We start from the raw sequence: 18,706 nt of genomic DNA on the forward strand, positions 1-18,706 counted from the left end.
TTTTATGAACCATATAGAGGTCAGGCAAATTTTCAGAGCAAATGGAAGAAATGTATTTAGATTCTCCAGGTATTTTACAAATAAATGCAGTCATCAGCATTCAGAGGACTATATTTTGAATGGAGTCCTCTAAATGCAGAGTGCCAAAGAGCATCAGTCCACTGAATTAAGTTCCCAGAGTTCTCTCAGTATTGATGCTTCAGTTACTAGTACTGAACAACTAGAAATAAGAGCCCTAAAATGTTGAAATTTTAGGCTCTTTAATTAATCGGTTGCATTTAAAAATAATAAAGCCAAATGTTTATATGAAATGCTTAGTAGAATATAAAGTGTACTTTCAAAAGTTATACATTTTGAGACTTCAGATAAAGTGCACTTTAAAAAGTTATACATTTTGAAACTGTTCAGCTATATTAGAAATAAATATATTATTGACTATTAAGAGTTCTGTTCATACTACATTAACTTTTGTTGGGTATGGTTTTATATTAAATTAAATGGTTCACACAAAGATACATTTATGAGATGAAAAAGGAATCACTTTTTTATGACACTCTGTGAGAATATAAAGTCATCTCTGAGAATACAGAAAAGTTTCCTTAATCTTTACTTTTTCTTTAAAATTCTGTACAGGGGAACTTGATAGAAAACATCAATGACCAGATTCTTTGCATACTTTGATCTAATAACTGCATAATATCTAGTATCCAGCTAGATTTGCACAAATATTGGCCAAATATTACAAAAGAATGTAAATATGAACCCATATTTTGCAATAATTTTCACCAAAGTCCAGCACTGCAAAGACACTGAAACCACTGTTAAATGTATTACATGTAAATGTTAAATAAAGGCTTTTGTGTGTGTGTGAGAGAGAGAGAAAAATTCAACTCATTACAAATATGATTTGTTTCTGATGTTATAGCCATGCTCACATGCCCCAAAAATGTTACATTGGCCATTTTGTCGTTAGAAGACTGTTCTTTTCTGCAAGGTTATAGGATCTTTATCTATTTTCTTGGTATCCACACCTTACGCTGATAATATAATTATTTTTCTGCTTCTGTACTGAGTGCTGAACACACAAAACCTCACAAGGGGCTCCTCTTTAAGAACAGACATGGAAAGGCATCCTGGTCATAACTCAGTACACACAACCTTAAACACCTCCCACAGCATCTCTCGAAGGAGAACTAGTTTGTACCCAAATAACAGTTCTGCATCAAGGCTTTATCCTAATAAAAATCCCTTGGCAAGCAGTCTCTTTCCTCCTCCATCTTATCAATATGCTATTTGTCCAGAAAACGTGGGGGTGGCGGGGAGTGGGGGAAGCACTCAATCAGTGACAACTAAAAAGCTTCTCATGACTCAAAATGAGTATATAAGGTAAGAAGAGGTAGTTTTAAAAACCAGAAGAAATATCTTCCTGTATTACTTCTCTTTCCAATACATCCCAAAACTACTTTTTGTCCTTCAACTGAATTTATATACTCTTCATTCCATAAGACCAACACTTTTGATAGTTTAGCAAAATAATAATTTTCGGTAAAATAGTCTGATATTTAAAATTGCATCCATAAATGATCATTCTTCACACTGGACATCACTGCTCCTTCTACTTGGATTAGCCTTTTCCAAAACCTTCCAAAGCAGAAAAATAAAAAGTAAAGGGCTCCTGAGAATAAAGAACTACATCCTCAAAAGGAGACTGTAGAAGTATAAAAGAGAGTGAATTATAAGAGGGGAACAATGATCTTATTTCTAAATATTTTTTTCCTTCATGATGCATCCTTCTCCCTTCTAGCCTTTCTTCTCTATTGTTTTATTAATCTCTCAATTTGCAGGGTTTTACTCTTTGTTATGCTCAGTCATAGCAGTGTCTGCAATATAACTGCATAGCATTCCCAATTTGAAGCATATGAAATTTAGACAAAACGTTGCTCATCTTTTTCTTGGCCGACACAAAGCAGGAAGACTCAAAAGGGCTGTTCTCGTTTGATTTGACTGACGCAGAACAGATGGGACATAACTGTGTCTCCACACCTTTCAGTAACCGCAGACTGTAAAGGAGTTCCAGAATCTCTTGTATGGCCACTGTGGTGCAAAGTGCTCTGGTGTGAGGCTCATCTTATTCCTGTGCCTGGGGTTATGTCCCACTGTGTGGATGCCTGATAATGAGAGCTGTCTAGCAAGATCTCCTCTGTTGCAAGCCTTAGCACAATATGCTAGGCATTCGGAGTCATGAGTGGTGTTCACAAGGCAGTGCTGTGATTATTGGTTTTGGGGATGTCTAGCAGAATATGTGCTGAATGCAGAACCCTTAAAATCATATATTATCTTCTTGACCTTTCTGGAAATTTTAAACATGAACATTAGTCTCTTCCTAAGTTTGTGTTCCTAAGCCCAAGAGTAGATTTTCTTCTGAATGAAGAAGCGCGGGTCCAAATGGGGCCTAGCCAGTATATAAAAAAACACACTAAACACACTAAAAACCATAGAAAAACAGCTCTGTCTGTGCTAGAATTCACTCATAGTTTAACACTGTACATCAATTGTCATTTAAATGAGTTCAAACATGCCCCATTTGTGTCTGTCATAGTGGTCCGTGACAGCCATCACTGTAGTCTCTAATTCTGCCATCACTTTCATCTGCTTTAATCATTCTACCTGTTTCTGAATTTTTGATCTGCTTTTTGGCAATTCTAAGTTGTTTTGGTTTTTTTTTTTCTCTTAGTGCTTTAATTAGCAGTCTTGCTTCCCAGTAAATTACTTGCTGCCTGAATCATGCAATCCTTCACTTGACAGAAAAGGATGTAAACAAAGAGAATTTTGAGTAACAGTCAAAACAGCAGCATTGGCGCTACAGCATAAAAACTAACTTCAAAGTTGATATAAAATGAAAAAAAAAAAAAGGAGTTTCAGATATTAATAATTTTGTAGTTGGATCCTGTATTAATAAAAGCAATTCTGTCATTTTCTGTGGAAAGATAACATTTACCCTTAAATGCTTTTTAAATCATCTTTTGAAATCCAGGGATACGTACTCTCAGAATTGCTAGATTGCATTGTAGGTTGGGAATGTTGCTGCAGCAATCACGTGGCATTTTTTTCTAACTTTCAGCACTTAGTTCTGTGATAATTGAGTCACAGAAGCTAAAATGACCAATTTATAATGAAGTCACGCTATTACCACACCCATTGCACTAGCACTAGAGCTGAATGGCCATAGAGTGCAGCACAGCAACATCTAATAAAATCCTTTGGCCGCCGCTCATTTTTCACTTTACCTTATTTTTGTTACCTTATATGATGTTAATAATTTAAATACATTGAAGAAAGTGTTTTTAGAGAGCTGAACACTTGCAGGGTTTGGTACTCTTTAAATGTGTGTAGATATTTGGTTGTTCTCTTCATCTCTGGAATTTTATTTTCTTGAGAGTTTGGTGTGAATTGCTTTTAACTTCTGTCTGGAATAAGTAGCTTTGTGGTCTAGATGATCAAATCTAATTGTGAAATGGCTATTTTAAGGATTATGGCTGTAGTTTCTTGGGGATGTGTGAGATATGCAAACAAAAAATTATGAAAGTAGAATATATATTATGTAGTATTTTATTAGTAAAAATTTATTAATCAGTGAATTCCATAGATTAATTTGATTTAATATAAAATTGCCAGTAGCAGATTAGATGAAGGAAAAGAGACATTTTAAAAATCATGCTTATAGTCTGAGCTCAGTCATTATTTTCAATGTCAAAAATCACTAAATACATTGATACTGATTAAGGTATTCATTTATGTTTGAAGTTCATATTTGAGTGTTTTGCTGAACCAGAAGAATAAAAACTAATTTTCCAGTAAGGGCATTTTTTTAAATTAAAAGTTAGAATGAAGGGTGTTTATTTGTTTGTTTGTTTGTTTTCACGAAGTTCTTTAGTCCAAAAGGATTAGAAATAAGCTCAAAGCAGTATGTGAAAATGTCCAGTTGCAGACCCAGTGTGGAAATATATGGTTGCATCAAAGTTCTGAACTTCTCTGCTAAAGTATTACATTAAAAAATCCTTTTTCAAAAATAGTTAAGAATATGGTATTATCTATTTATGCTTTGTTTAGCACCAGCTGGAGAGAGCATGTTGAACATGTTTGTTTTCCAGTAACAACAGAATAATTTTCAATTAAAAGCTGTTGTTTCGAAAATAAAAAATAAATAAATAAATAAATACCAGAAAATAAACACTTTTTCCTTTGCAGCATTCAAGGCCACATATTGAAATAATCCATCTGATAGCTTAATATGTGAGTTTGAAATGAATTGAAAATAATTACAGTATCTGCCCACATATTCTCATTATACAGAATAAAATTTAAAAGCTAAACAAAGAGCACATATGATAAAAAAAAAATACTTTATTTCAGTCATTAGAAATTGCTTGAATACGGAAAAGAAAATGTGTTCTGTTTGCCTGGCAAGGTCCTTTGAATACCTTTAGTAATAATGAATTAATTTGCTTGCCAGCAATGTGGGATGGCTCCGGTTATGTGTTGTTAGCATTTGCATATTAAACATCTGAGCTCGGTTAATGCATTATGGAGCTCTACCTCTTCGATGCACCGTAACCTTGCATTTTCATTCCTTGCAGAAGGGAATCCTTATACCTGGTGGGTTGGAAAAGCCAATGAGAAGCACTACTATTGGGGCGGATCAGGACCTGGCATTCAAAAATGTGCCTGCGGCATCGAACGCAACTGTACTGATCCCAAGTACTACTGCAACTGTGATGCTGATTATAAGCAATGGTGAGTGCTTTACAAGAAGGCAGGATGAGAATGACCAAATCTCCTAACTTTTACAACACTGCCATGACTTTGAATACATCTTTGTTCTATATTTCCTTTCTTACCTAAAAACAAAGGCAAAAATATTCTATTTGTGATCCCTCCTGCAACATGTCAACCCATGCCTTGACCTCCATTTTTTTCATGGTGTTTACTCACTGTTAAATATAGGGACTGTACTTATGATTTCCACCACTGAGCTATAGAAAAGAATACTAAAATTGCAAAGGCAATTCCTCATAGGAAAGACCAGCATTTTGGCCACACACACACAACTTTGTCTCCATCAGATTCAGTTATACCACAATACAGAATTAATTAATTTTACCCCTGCAACTTCATGTCTTTTTCCCAGAATTTCTCATTTTTAGAGTGTTGCTGCTGCATTTGAATGTGAGTGATGTGTATTGAAATCACTCATCTAGTGCCTCCAACTCTCATTATCCATCTTTCATGAGAAAAATATGTTAAGAACTAGATTCAATGCATATTATGGAATGAGGCTATGTATTTCAGAGGAAGCTACCAGGCTTTGCATGAGATAATTTAATTAATTAAGGCAGGAAAAAAAAATAAACTTGTGTCACTGATATTCCCCATAAACATGTAAAGCTGTGTAAAGCTCATCATCATTTAGAGTGAGACACTCCCTGTGGTCTTATGAGACTTGGTTTGTGAGCCTTAATCATTTGTGTCTCTTTTGTCATGACAGGCAGAATTATATTTCACATGGTATGCAATGTTCAGTGACATAGTGAAACCATACTTTTATGAACATTTCTCCCATTAATAGCAACCTGTGGGTAATTGAATCAATACTGGCTCATAAACCATTTGAGGTTAATTGAGAAATTCTACAGCTATTGATGAATGTAGAGCTACAGAACTGTAGAGGTATGTCAGGGACTAAAAAAGAGGAAAAAAAGACAGTAGGAAGAATCACAGAGCCACAGAATCACAGAATAGTTGTGGACGAAAGGGACCTCAGAGTTGCTCTAGACCAACCCATCTGTTCAAGCAGGGTCACCTATAAACTGTTGGCCAGCACTTTGTCTGGACCATTTTTTAATAAATCCAAGGATGGACTCTGCAACTTCCCTGGGAGCATTGTCCCTGGTCCTGGGATTGGGCAGCGTTAGGAGGGATCTGACTCCATCTGCTTTGCACCCTCCCTTTAGGTATTCATAGACATTGATGATATACCTCTCAACCTTCTCTTCTCCAGGCTGAACAGCCCCAGCTGCCTCAGCTTCTTTTCATAGGAGAGATGCCCCTGTCCCTCTATCACCTTAGCAGCCCTTCATTGGACTCCATCCAGTAATTCCATCTCTCTCTTGTACTGGGGACCACAGAATTGGAGCCAGCACTCCAAGTGTGGCCTCACTAGTGCTGAGCAGGGGAGAAGGATGGTCTCCCTCAACCTGCTGGCAAAACTTTGCCTAACGCACCCCAGGATCCCACTGATCCCTGCTTGGCCTCAAGTGCACATTGCTAGCTCATGTTCAACTTGGTGTCCACCAGAACCCTCAGAGTCTTTTCTGCCAAGTTATTTCCCAGCTGGGTGGCTCCCAGAATATACTGGTGCATGGAGTTGTTTCCCCCAGGTGTGAGGCTTTACGCTCTTCACTCTCGAACTTCAAGGTATTTCTTCACTTCTCCAGCTTATGAAGATCCCTCCCTATAGCAGCAGGATTTTTTTGGTGTGATCTGCAAGAATGAAGTATGTAAACACAAAAATAATAATAAAGTAATAAAGGAAGCCTCCCAGGCCCTGCAAAAATTATAGATTAGGATGTGGAAAATCAAATACTGCCACAGACATTGGCACCCTAAGCTTTGACATTGTTAGGACGGTATGCTGTTAGCTATGACATGGGATGAACACCGCAAATACAGAGGAGTCAGTTTGAGAGACAGGGTATTCACACCTGCTGCCAAACTTCAGAAATAGAATTAAATAGAGAGAATGAAGAATATAAATTCAGATGACTCCAATTCAGTCGTAGACACTAGAGCAATGTGGTAGGAGCAATGTAGGTTTGGTTCTGTGTCAAAATAGTAACAATAAAAGGAAGATATTGTGATAATAATTACAATAATGGTAGAATTAGGAGCACTTACAGTTTTCATTGCCTGAGGCACTGTATGCATATCCATGAATAATAGGGCTCTGTACCATATGTTGACTGTTTTCTTTTACATCAAGGGAAATATATGGGGAAAAGGGCACTGGATTTGATCTCTTCTTGAAGATTCCCCAGGAGTCACAGATGGTAATTTAATAAGCAGCATTCACTCAATAATCATTCTATAACCTCTGCACTCCCTATGTACACTGAGATTATGTGGATTCTCCTAATAAACAGATTCATATTGTTATTGGATTTAGATCTAAAATAGGCTGATTATCATAAAAGAGCTACACTTGTTTCTTCAGAACTTCATACAAGAATATATTTATACATTACTTTAGATAATAATAATTATCTAAAATACTTATTTATTAAATAATAATATTTAATGATTATTTAATATAAATATTAAATATTTATCAGGATTAAAATCAGATTTTTTTTTCAGGACAATTACTATTTATTGCAAGACATTTTATGAAAAGCAATTATACCACTAGATATTGTATTTTAATCTGTGGTGTGTGTAAATCACAGGAAGAAATGAAAGCTATATTATAAACTTGAAGGACATTTTTTTCAAGATTCATTTTTTCAGTTTGGTTTTGGCAGAATCTAATCTTTTCAATTGTCACATCTTTTGGGTTCAGGAGTTATTTTGAGAAGTCCTAGTTAGGAATTTTATCTAGCCAGGTTCATCAACACCTAAAAAGCAAGTGAGTTCCAGAGGATAGGAGATCTTGATGACTTCAATCATCAGAGCAGAATTCAGCTGGGACCTCCAACAGTCTTGGGCAATCTGTGCCCAAGTTTGGTGACAGCAAAAAAATTCCTGGTTTGGACCACAGAATATGCAAGTTTATGATGAGCAGACAAGTCACAGTTCATATATTGCCAAAGCAGCTTACCACAGCTTGCCACCATAGCTCACCAGCACAACTTATTTTAGAAGGATTTACAATCTCCTAAAAGAGAAGAGCTGAGTAAATGCTAAACTGTGTCTGAGAGTTCAAGTAGGAATTTTGCAGTGTTTGCCTATCTTGTTCACAGCTGGCAGCACTGCATTTGGTTGTGGTATGTCCACAGTGATGTTCTGCTCCTGCCCAGGTAGCGTTGGAAAAATTGTTTTGGGGTTTTTTGGATGGTTGCAGGGGTAATATACAGTGGGGAGAAGGCAGTAGCCAGAGCAATAACAATATTAGAAAAGATAAGGAAGTAAAACATAAAAAGAAGACTGTGAGAATGTAAAAAAAGTGAGAATGAAAGGCGAAGAAGAAGAGCAAGATTCAGGGAAAATATTTTTAAAGGAAATTGGGGTGCCTCTGAAGAATGGGTCAGGCTGAATCAGAATGATGTAGTGTAAGTAGAATATTGTCTACTATTTTTATTGTAGAAGTTAGAAATTGTGTTAGAAATGAAGAAAGTAATTAAAATTTGATGAATGATTTCATAGCAAAGGCAGGAGAATGCTTCCCTGGAGAACTGGGTTCTAACCCTGCCTCTGGAACTACATTCCTGCATAATGATTCCTCAGTTTCATAAAGCATTTCTTCACAGAACAGTCATTAGTCTGATCCTAATTTTCTGGGTATCTAGAGGAAACCCAGAAGTCCACTTTGTGAAAATACCAAACATTCACAGCTGCAACCAGAATAAAGGAACACTCTCTGAATGCATCTACTGCAGTCATTCAAAGCAAAAAAGAAAAACCAAAAAACCAAAAAAGCATGTAGGCATCTCAGATGGAGCACTAAGTACGAGTGTTTTTATCATTAACATATTTAAGCTTCAACATCCAATCTGTAGAATGCAAATTATGCCAGATACTCCCTCGTGAAGGTATTGCAAAGATAGGTAGATTTATGAAGCAATCAACTGCTGTACTAATGAGCGCTATAAAAAATCCAATGAGAAAATGCAGACTTTATAGAAAGATTTGAAATAACACATTAGACATAAAATGGGATCCACATATTGAAGCATTAGAGTAAATTTGGAAAGTAGGCAATGTTACACTAAATGAGTATTGTCTTCATTCTATACTGAATAGTGCTGAAGTCCTCCAGAATAAATAATCAGAGACCAGTCAAGGATTGTATTATGGTGGTAGGAACAGGGGACTAATTAAAGCTCCTTAAGCAGCCTGAGATATTTTTTTCTGAAATTTTGTGTTTGATTTTTACTTCTTTTTTTTTTTTAAACCAAGTGTGTGAATAATTCTATGTAAGTACAGAACCAGCTTTGTTAATTATGGACTCATAATGTAACTTTTCCCAGGATTAGTGGATACCATAGGCTTGGATAACCTAACATCTGTATGGTTTTTCTGTTGCTGATTTTTAAAATTTCACATCACACCTTGTCTATCTGAATAAAACAGTTGTAGAAATATTTAGCACATGCCTGATATGTTGATAGATCATCACATGATTGCCATCATGCCTGTATGGTAAATAAGCCAAATGGTAGATATTGGCAGGGAATATGAGATATGGAATTCAGATTTATGTGTATTTGCACACATTGTCTAAAATAGAACCTGATTCTTTAGAGAGCTCATGTTGTTGCTGCGATGTAAGTAGTAGTCATTTTTGTCATGATAAAGAAACAAAAACACAAATGGAAGAGCTTCAGCCAGAGTAATCCTACAAAAATGATCCTTAGATCCCCAATTATCTATGATTTGTGTCCAAAATTAAATTAATTCAGAGTTAAATGGATCAGAATATATAAGAAAGGTTAGATTTGCTCGCTAATAAAGAACATTTTTAAAGTGTGTGTGGTTGACATTTAAAGTCAGATTTCCTCAATCTTGAGAGAGTAAAGGTAGCTGTTATGAGCAGCAAGAAGTTCTCTGGGTCACTGTTAAACCAAATTCTAATCAGATGATTAATTTTAGATAAAATATAAGACTTCTGGAAAAAAATAATCTTCTTTGAATAGAAAACATTATTATTACAATTTAGGCAGTTCCTTTAAAAAAATGACTGGTATTTGTATTGTAGAAATAGACACACTGTACTAATTAAGTAGCAAAGGTAAAGCTCTGCAAAGAAATTTTGATTCCTACTCTCATTTGAGCTTAGGGTCAGTTAAGACTCAGATTGGGCAAAGTTTCTACACCACAGGCTCATTGCTTTTTATTACAGAGAAGTCACATTAAGCCAGAGCACTTATCATATCATGCTGTTCAAGGATTTACTCAGAAAAGGAGTAGACATACATAAGAAACTTTTTAATTTAGCACTTCCTGATGTGAATGCACTTCTGGTTAAAAGGTCAGTCATAGACTTCACTGCTGACTACTGGTGTGGTTGATAATCTTTCAAGAATTATTTGGTGGCCCGAAAGATGATCAAAAGGGTTTAAGCAGAATTTGCAGATAAAAGTGCTTTGGACAAATGGAGAAAATCAGTGGAAGCAACCTTATTTATAATCTCACAGTTTGGATATTAAAGTTTCTTTCTCCAGTGCCTGTCAAATTGCTTTATTTTTGTGAGGTGTTTTACAGAACACTCTGTAGGATGCATCCCTCTTCCCTTCACAACTCTTCTCCTACAAAAGGAGTTTCAAAAGAAAGTTTCAGGTCATGGGAAAAGATGACTAAACAGAGCTCAGAATGACATGAGTTGTTTGAGTGATGGGACTATAGGTGGATGTTGAAATGCTGGCCTGAAGCTGTAGAAATTACAGGTAGGTCATTTGTAGCCAGATTTAACAGGATATTAAACACTCTTGGAGCTATAGGTAGACATCAAGGCTTAAGTTTAGTATGTAATAAGTACCATTGAAATCATAGATATTTCAGTTCCTGACACCCTTTGGCACTTTTGAAAATCCATCTGTCCTTTAACCTTGTGTGCTCTCAGTAACAGAGCTGCTGATGCAGACAGAGCTGCATAGTTAGAAGACACTGGCTTCCCCTGTCCTTCATTAGAAGCTGCTAACAATGTCTTTGTATTTTTCTTCCATTACTTTCTCATCTAGGCAGCAGCTGGAGTTTCCACAGAGGTGTTACATGATCAGAAGTGTCTAGGCTACACATTCTCTGTGGAAAACAAAAACCAAAACCAAACTGAGAACTTATTGTTGGCTCTATGTAGGTACATTTTGTTCAAATTTAATCACTATTTCTAGCATTATGTAGAGAAATCTTAAATAGGTAAAAGTGATCAAATTTGAATATACCTAAAAGAACCTGAAGGACTATAAAAGTAATCTTGAGGAACACACATGACTAGAGACAGATAGACAGATACATAGATAGATAGATAGATGGATAGATGATAGATAGATAGATAGATAGATACAAACAAAAAATTTCCAATAAAATTAGACAGATTGCATAAAAAATCAAGCATTTATATATGGTAACCTTATATTTAATCAGTAACTTGCAAAACAGACATTTTTTCTAAAATACAGAGGCCTGTATTTAATAAGAAAACACACTGGTTTGTATTACAGGAAACCAGAAAATAAACAAACAAAAAAACCAACCAAACCAAAGAAAAAGAAAGCCAAAAAAAACCCCAGAAAATTATCTAATAAGATTTGCAACGTTCTGCTGTTTTACTTCACATCTTTATCAGATGAGTAATTACAATTTCCTAGAAATCTAGGAAACTTTGTAGAATCAGGCCACAGCACTCTGAAAACTTTCATTCAACATTTTTGCAACAACTTAAAGGCCATCTCTGAAATGATAGACAAGAAAATACTATTAGTAATTGTATGCAGTAGTTACATCTCCCAATCAAGTAAAAATTGAGATATCAAAACTTATTTTTCAGTTATGCTTAAGGAATTAATAAATTTTGTTGACTAAGGCAGGGAAACTTAGCTGACAAATTGCACTACTTCAAATAGTTGTTTTTCTTGTACTGTTACAAATCCAGACAGGCTTTTTTAGGTCTTTTAGGGTTACCTTGCAGAGTTCCTTTGTACGTTGACATTGACACCTAATGTTTATAATATATTTCCAGTCAGTCAAAATTTAGCACTTTGACAGTATGTAATGGCACAGAATAAAAATTTACATGAAGGGGGACACTGAAGACAGAAAGTCAAGCATTCAAACCTTAGGAAATATTAGATTTAATACAGCTGGTGGTACTTCTTTTCTATATGAGTGATAGATTTGAGCTGAAACTTTCACCAACAGACAAGCAGATAGCCAGAAGCCATGAAGTTCATTCCTTCTAGTTACAATTTGGCCATTTAAACTACTCCAGTAAGGAAAAGGGTCAAGTGACTGAGTATTAAATAGGCTGCTGTCTGTCCTGTGTTTCTCAGCTCTGCTCATCAGATGTAACTGGTGTGCAATATTGAAACAGAGTTTGCAGACTGAAAAATGTGAAATCTTCCTTAAATTAATTCCATCCTCTTAGTTTTATAACCTGTTCTATGTTTTTATTTATAAAAACTAAATGTACCTTCTGTTTGTCCATTATGCACTCCTCTTTTCTACTTCTTCCACAAGAAAATGTTGAATTATTTTGTTACTGATAACAAGAGATTAAAAATTTGAGAGGTGGAAATTTTGAAGTTCATCTCTTGGTCATGCTACAAATGTGCTGAATAGTGCCTTTCAAACTCTCCTTTACTTGTACCTTAGTACCACCACAGGACTCTGGCCAAAATCCAGGATTTTGTTACACAAGGCTGTCTACAAACACAAAAGGACTGTTTTTTTTTCCTCAGTGCTGTGCATTCACTATCATAAATGTGTATATGAGACTGATTTGAGTGGTTCAAAATTTAACACAAGGGCCGATGAAGGGCATATTATCTCTTGCACAGTAAGTTTTCAGGCTATTGCTTTTATGTAGACTTTGAAGGACTTTGCTGTCTGGAATTGCCCCTAATGCTTGTGTTGTGTTTCTAATGAGCTGGCAGCTCTAGGCCAGGATCCAGACAAACCTAGGATCACATAGACTGCTCTTTCTCTTTTAGAGATGTTCCATGCAAGTACGGACAACAACCATGGTATGTAGCTCACAGGAACTGACAGATTGAGAGGTTTAGGTGTTTCAAGATTCAATGAATCATGAAACTTTCAAATTCTACTTGTGTTTTTTCTCTTCTGTATTACTCACCTTCAGGACTTGATTCAGGCCTTGTTTATAGCAAGCTTACCCTACTTGTACTTTACCTACCATCCTACTCACTGGGAGTAAGAAAAACATTTCCCCTAAGACTTCTGGCTCATGGCAGTGACCAGACATGTGAGAAACAAAGTCTTAATGTTCTCCAAATCTGAAAACACAGGAAAATATGTCATTGATGTGGCATGAAATAACTCTTTGGTAATTTGTCTTTTCTTTGTTAAAATACCTCTTTCTTACTCAATGTTATTTATTCAGTCCTGTGTACTTATTGTGCAGTTACGATGATTTCTCTTCCTGCAATCAATACAAAACCAAGAATGAGGGAAGAGGATTCTGTAGTGCATCATGCATCATGAGCAGAGTCTTTTACCTTGTTGTAAACGTAGAAATGGTCAAGCTATAACAGCTTGCTAAGGTTGAAGATGATTCCTATTTTACTTCAAATTCATTCATTCCTTGGTGCTAGCAGTAATGAATGAACTTAAAGGGGAGAGTGATGACATTATCCTTGTTTATTAATTTGCTCTGTAAATCATTGTGAGACAAAAAGTGAGTGTTCATCCTGCTGCCAACCTCACTTCTGAGTGTTGCTGTTCAGGTTTTCTTGACTTCAGTTCCAGCTAGTCACAGACAGATGGTGTCATCCAGATCTTTTTAAGTTAGATAATTGTACAACAGCAGTACTGAAAAAAAAGAAAAATCAGAATTAGGTATTTGTAATTATCATTCTCTGGCATATCCTTGCTGTAATTAAAATTCTTATTGTTATTCCTTCTCCATGTATTCTAAGAAATTTCTGACAGGGTTATGAATTAGAAGGTGAAAAGGCAGATACATGATTTTTACTTCTATCATGCAGATGATCAGAATATAATTCCCAGCACAATTGTATACTTTTTGTTATTAAACTTAATGACTAGTGTGAGTGAAAAATCAAGTAAGCAAGAACAAAAACGTCTCCTATGTTTTGCACAGAAATCTGCAGACTTTTTAGTCTGAATGAAAATCTTCTAGTCATAGCTTTAAAGCAAATGACCTTACTGTCACAGCTTGTCAGGTAAGGACAGAGTACATTGAGCATTGTGCACTGCAGAATTTTCAGCTGCCAATTATTTTCTCCTCCTCCACCTTTTATTTATGGGCTAACTTAAAGACTAATGACTCTGCCCTCAGTGCCATGCTCTGAAGATGAAATCACCCCAATGCTGACCAGCCCAATGTATTTCACTCCATACCTAATGCTGCTTAAGTCTTGAAAAGGGTGCTTTTCTTCTTAAATTGTAGGACTCCCCTGACGTTTTTATTTCTGAATCAGTGCAGTCAGATGTAAAGACATCTGAAATATATGGCAGCCTGTGTTATAGGGTAGATGAAGACTGCAGCACATGATTAGCTGTTATTACTATTAGCAGTCATATTTTAGCTGAAACAATCACAAGGGAGTCCATCAAGCTGAAGGAGTTAAACCTCCAGTGTAAACAAAAGATATATCTGTTTTCACTGTTTGTTCTTTGGTGTACCAGGAGATATATATAGATATACAGATATAAGGAGAAGAATGAAAATCACCATACGGGGGGAAGAGTTGGGGGTCTTGGGGAAGAGAGAACTCAGAAGCCCTTAAGATACTTCTTTTGTATCAGGTCCCAGACTTGATGGGAATATTGTCTTCAGAGCATTTGATCAAAATATCCTGTCAGTTCATCACTGAGATAGTTGCAAAACCTCAACATTTGAAGGAAGAATTGTTTCTTGTCTTCTTCTCATTTTGCCCAGCAGATTCTTACCACTGCAAAAGACCTGATAAAGAAACAAAATAAAAATAGACAAGACTCACCTGTAGCATTGTGTTTGCCTGGAAATGATTGTTATATACATAATGTATTATTTTACTCTAAAGAGGAAGATGACTTACACTGGTCTGTGAAAAACACTCAAAGAAATCAAGTAACCTTTCAAAAATCTTGAAATTGAGCAAAAACTGCAATAGTTCTAACACCGAGAGAAAAGGGAGACTGCTTTTCCTTTTTTTATCTGTAGTTAGGCTTGTAGAAGAAGCTTAAATTCTGTAAAATGTTTAATGTCATGGACCATGAGTGGGTTTATCTTAGTTATCATCCATGTTTCCCTCCTGGTTTTCCCTAAGCTTTCAAAATTAGTGCTTGTCTGTAACTAATTATGGCTAGATATTTTGTCCTAACTGCAACTCTCTTTGTGTCCCCCAATTCTTCCCCCCACCCCTCCTCCAGCTGTTTCTCTATTCCCTGCCTCCGATTGACATGAAGAGTATTATAATTATGAAAAATATTAGTATATTTATTTTTATTTATTTATTATTATTTATTATAAATTACAGTCCCTGGAGACCCCACAAAGTTTCAAAGAGCTGTCTGAGTGTGCAGTGGACACCTAGTAAATCGGGTCTAAGCTAATTTGTTGCATTTTTATCTCAAGTTTTTTTTTAACTCTCTTTAAACTGAAATTAAAATCCTACATGGATTCTTTACAGTAGAAGTGCATCTACATGAGCCAGCTTCCTGATGCAATTCAGATGGCTTTTTTTTTCTATTTTGCTGAAAAATAAGTGGTCTACTAAGAAGAAATTATTCTATCTAAACCAATATACCAGGACAGTTACTTATCTGTATTCCTTTATCACATATATTTTGTTCAACTATATTTTGTTCAACTTTTGGCTAAGTGAAAGTTGATTACAAGATTACATTAAATGTAGATTAGGGAAACAAAATCTTCTTTGAGGCTTGGGGCTGCTTTTTAAGTTATACAATTGCCTTTATGGAAGTATTTAAGTATATATGTATTTATTTCTATAAATTATTAAAGAGAAAGCAAAGCAAAATTAAAAGGAAGAAAACCCAAATTTTCAAACAAGCAGGCAAATACAAGTTAATAAACTAAGCATTTCTAGCATTTCTGATAGTGTTAGAAAATGTGATGAAAAAATATAGTAAATATAAATAAATATATCTATGATGCAAAAGCTTTTTCTTGGCAATGTAAAAACACAAATAGATTTTTATCTATGAGAGAGAAATGTTTAAAATGTTATCACTAAACATGTATTCACATGTCTAAAACCAGTTATTTGCTGGATATTACATAAAATGTCATAATATTTACTGGTCAAGAGTTCATCTGTTAAAGCATTTTGGAAAAGAGAATGAATTCAAGTATCTTATGTCAAATCTAAGATACGTTTTCCTGAAACGAAATTGTATGAGAAATGTTTAAAGGATTTCATAATACTCAGGAATCAAAACCAAACTCCTGATTTATACAGCACACGCAAATCATGCTCTTAAAACTGACCTTATGTTTTGCTGCCATTTCATTCAATAAAAAAGCCCAAAACACAGAAAAAGAAATTATTAATCCCTGACATTATAAAGAACAAAATTATATGTTCCTTTAAGGACCTTGAAAACCAACAATATAAATAGTATCAACTGATGGAAATCTCTTGAATCAAGAGAGCAGATAGAAAATGACAAATGTGAAAAGGAAGCTCAGAAATATTATTACCTTACTTTATTATTATCACTGTTATTAACTGTTAAATTATATGTGATGATTTTGAAGCAGAACAAACGTAAATGATAAACAGGAAAAAGTGTCATCGTCTGTTCTGAAAGCTGAAAAAAAGCAAAATTATGTTTAGAATGAAGATAAACATTGACCTGCTTAACTCTAAGGTAAAGAACTGAGATAATCATTGAGGAAACCAAGCATGGCAGCAACAGCTTATTAAATACTTTTCTTAAAGACAAATTATTTTGGAGATTCTTTGAGGGTGCTTAGGCCTTACACTGTATTTGTCTATACATACACACACTCATAAGATCACAGAGTGATTCAGCCTGGAAGTGGCCACCCAAACTCTTGTAGTCTGACCTGCTGCTCAGGGATGGTGGAATCAAACTGGCTGAAGACTATGTCTGTCTGAGCCCCAAACACCTCCAAGGATGGTCATACCAGAATCCCTCTGGAGAGCCTGTGTCAGTGTTTGACCACTGTCATGATGTAATGTGGTGATGTAGGGATAGCAGACACCCTTTCAAAGACTGGAACATTTGATTTAAACCAGCTGTGGCTGAATAAAGCAGGTATTTCTAACAACCTTTTGGAGAATCAGCTTTCTCTCCTATTGCCATGGAAGAGCACTCTAGTTACAGGGAGGATGAAAAAGTCTGAAGACATTGAAAGCTACAGCACACTACTAATGCATGCTTCAGATTTTTATTTATTCTTTCATTGGTGTAAAGAATAACTTTTTGACTCTAGTAGATCCAATATGCTGTCCAAGCTGAGTAGAGAAGTGCCCAGTTGCAGAGCTTACAGCAGTTAGGCTTGATAATCCTGGGATCTTCCAGCTATTTTCTACTTATATTTGTTATGTGGTGTGCTGCTTCTGGCTTATGTGCATTTCCTGAAATTTGAGGATTTCATTTAGTTGCAAAATGATGCAACAATCTTATGATTGGCTATAAAGTCCTGGTAAAATCCCAGGCCTAAGATTTTTAGTATTTTGAAAGAAATAATGAGACAAGTTAAAAAAAAATCTGTGATTCAAAATGTGTTTATTTGTTGACATATTTTTGCCTCTCAAGGGATGGAACAAAAAAATAGGAAAAAAATCTAACTCCACAAAAAAACCCAACCAAACAAAAAAAGCCCTCAGTAAACAGGAAAAAAAATAGCATGTGGAAGCATTTTCTTCTCTTTCTGGCAGTTGCTTTTTTTTCCTAGACAAATTCAACACTTTTGTGGTGGATTCACTTTCCACAGGTAGGCAGTCTGAACAAGCTGCAGTTCTTTATAAGATTCAGGGTCTGTTTCTTCTCTGACTCTATGTCAGTTTTGCTCCTGACATGTGCAAAACACGATGAAATATATATTATAAGGAACCAATATGTAAGCAAAACATGATTTTCTTTTTTCTTTCATTATCACAGTAGTAGTTCAGCTTCAGTTGCTAAATAAGTTGTGTGCTTTTTGACTGCATGTGCTAACCTTGTCTTTTATTACATACAGTATTTATGCTGGTTCTGTCTTCTGAGAGATTTTTTACGTGGGGCACTTACTTATAGGTAACAAACATAATGTGTGACTGAAATAGTTCAGGTTTGTAGGGGGAAATGGACATACTGATGATTATATCTGTAGTTATAGCTTTCATTTAGTTGTACAATGAAGAAAATTGTGTGCTTGGTTTTTTTAGCCTAACAACTCAATCTGCCTTTGCTTAAGTTTTGTAACTCATTCAACTTCCTTGAGAACCTTCTAGTAATTTAATTTGAAAATTTATAGCACCTACCTCCTCGTGAATCTTATCTAATTTCAGTTTCCACTTTTGATATATGAATACTTGCAAATTACTTATGATCTTGTAAAAAAAACATGTAAATTCAGTATAAATTGTACTGATACAGCTGAAGAATGCATCAGCAAACCTCCAAATGTTGTTGCTTTGTTATCAGTGACTCCTCTATCATCTTAAAGCAGATTATTATTATTATTTGTAAACGTTTGTTTTTTTTAAAGAAAAAGATATTTTAAAGCTATTAACTCACACCTTCCTTGAGGGCTACAAAGGGGGTTGGACTAGATAAT

General features: G+C 35.3%; 1 protein-coding gene across 2 annotated transcripts in view; it reads left to right on the forward strand.

Moving 5' to 3' along the window:
- Nucleotides 1–18,706, forward strand: part of CNTNAP2 (contactin associated protein 2) — a 1,024,120-nt gene that overhangs the window by 828,027 nt on the left and 177,387 nt on the right. For both annotated transcript variants that reach the window (XM_005519091.3, XM_088052353.1), the window contains exon 14: nucleotides 4,638–4,794. In XM_005519091.3, the coding sequence (XP_005519148.2) occupies nucleotides 4,638–4,794 (157 nt within the window). The remainder of the gene's footprint in view (nucleotides 1–4,637; nucleotides 4,795–18,706) is intronic.

The sequence above is a fragment of the Pseudopodoces humilis genome, chromosome 1 (assembly GCF_049639895.1).
Source record: "Pseudopodoces humilis isolate 2021_Gansu_Grassland_sample_001 chromosome 1, ASM4963989v1, whole genome shotgun sequence".
NCBI lineage: Eukaryota > Metazoa > Chordata > Aves > Passeriformes > Paridae > Pseudopodoces > Pseudopodoces humilis.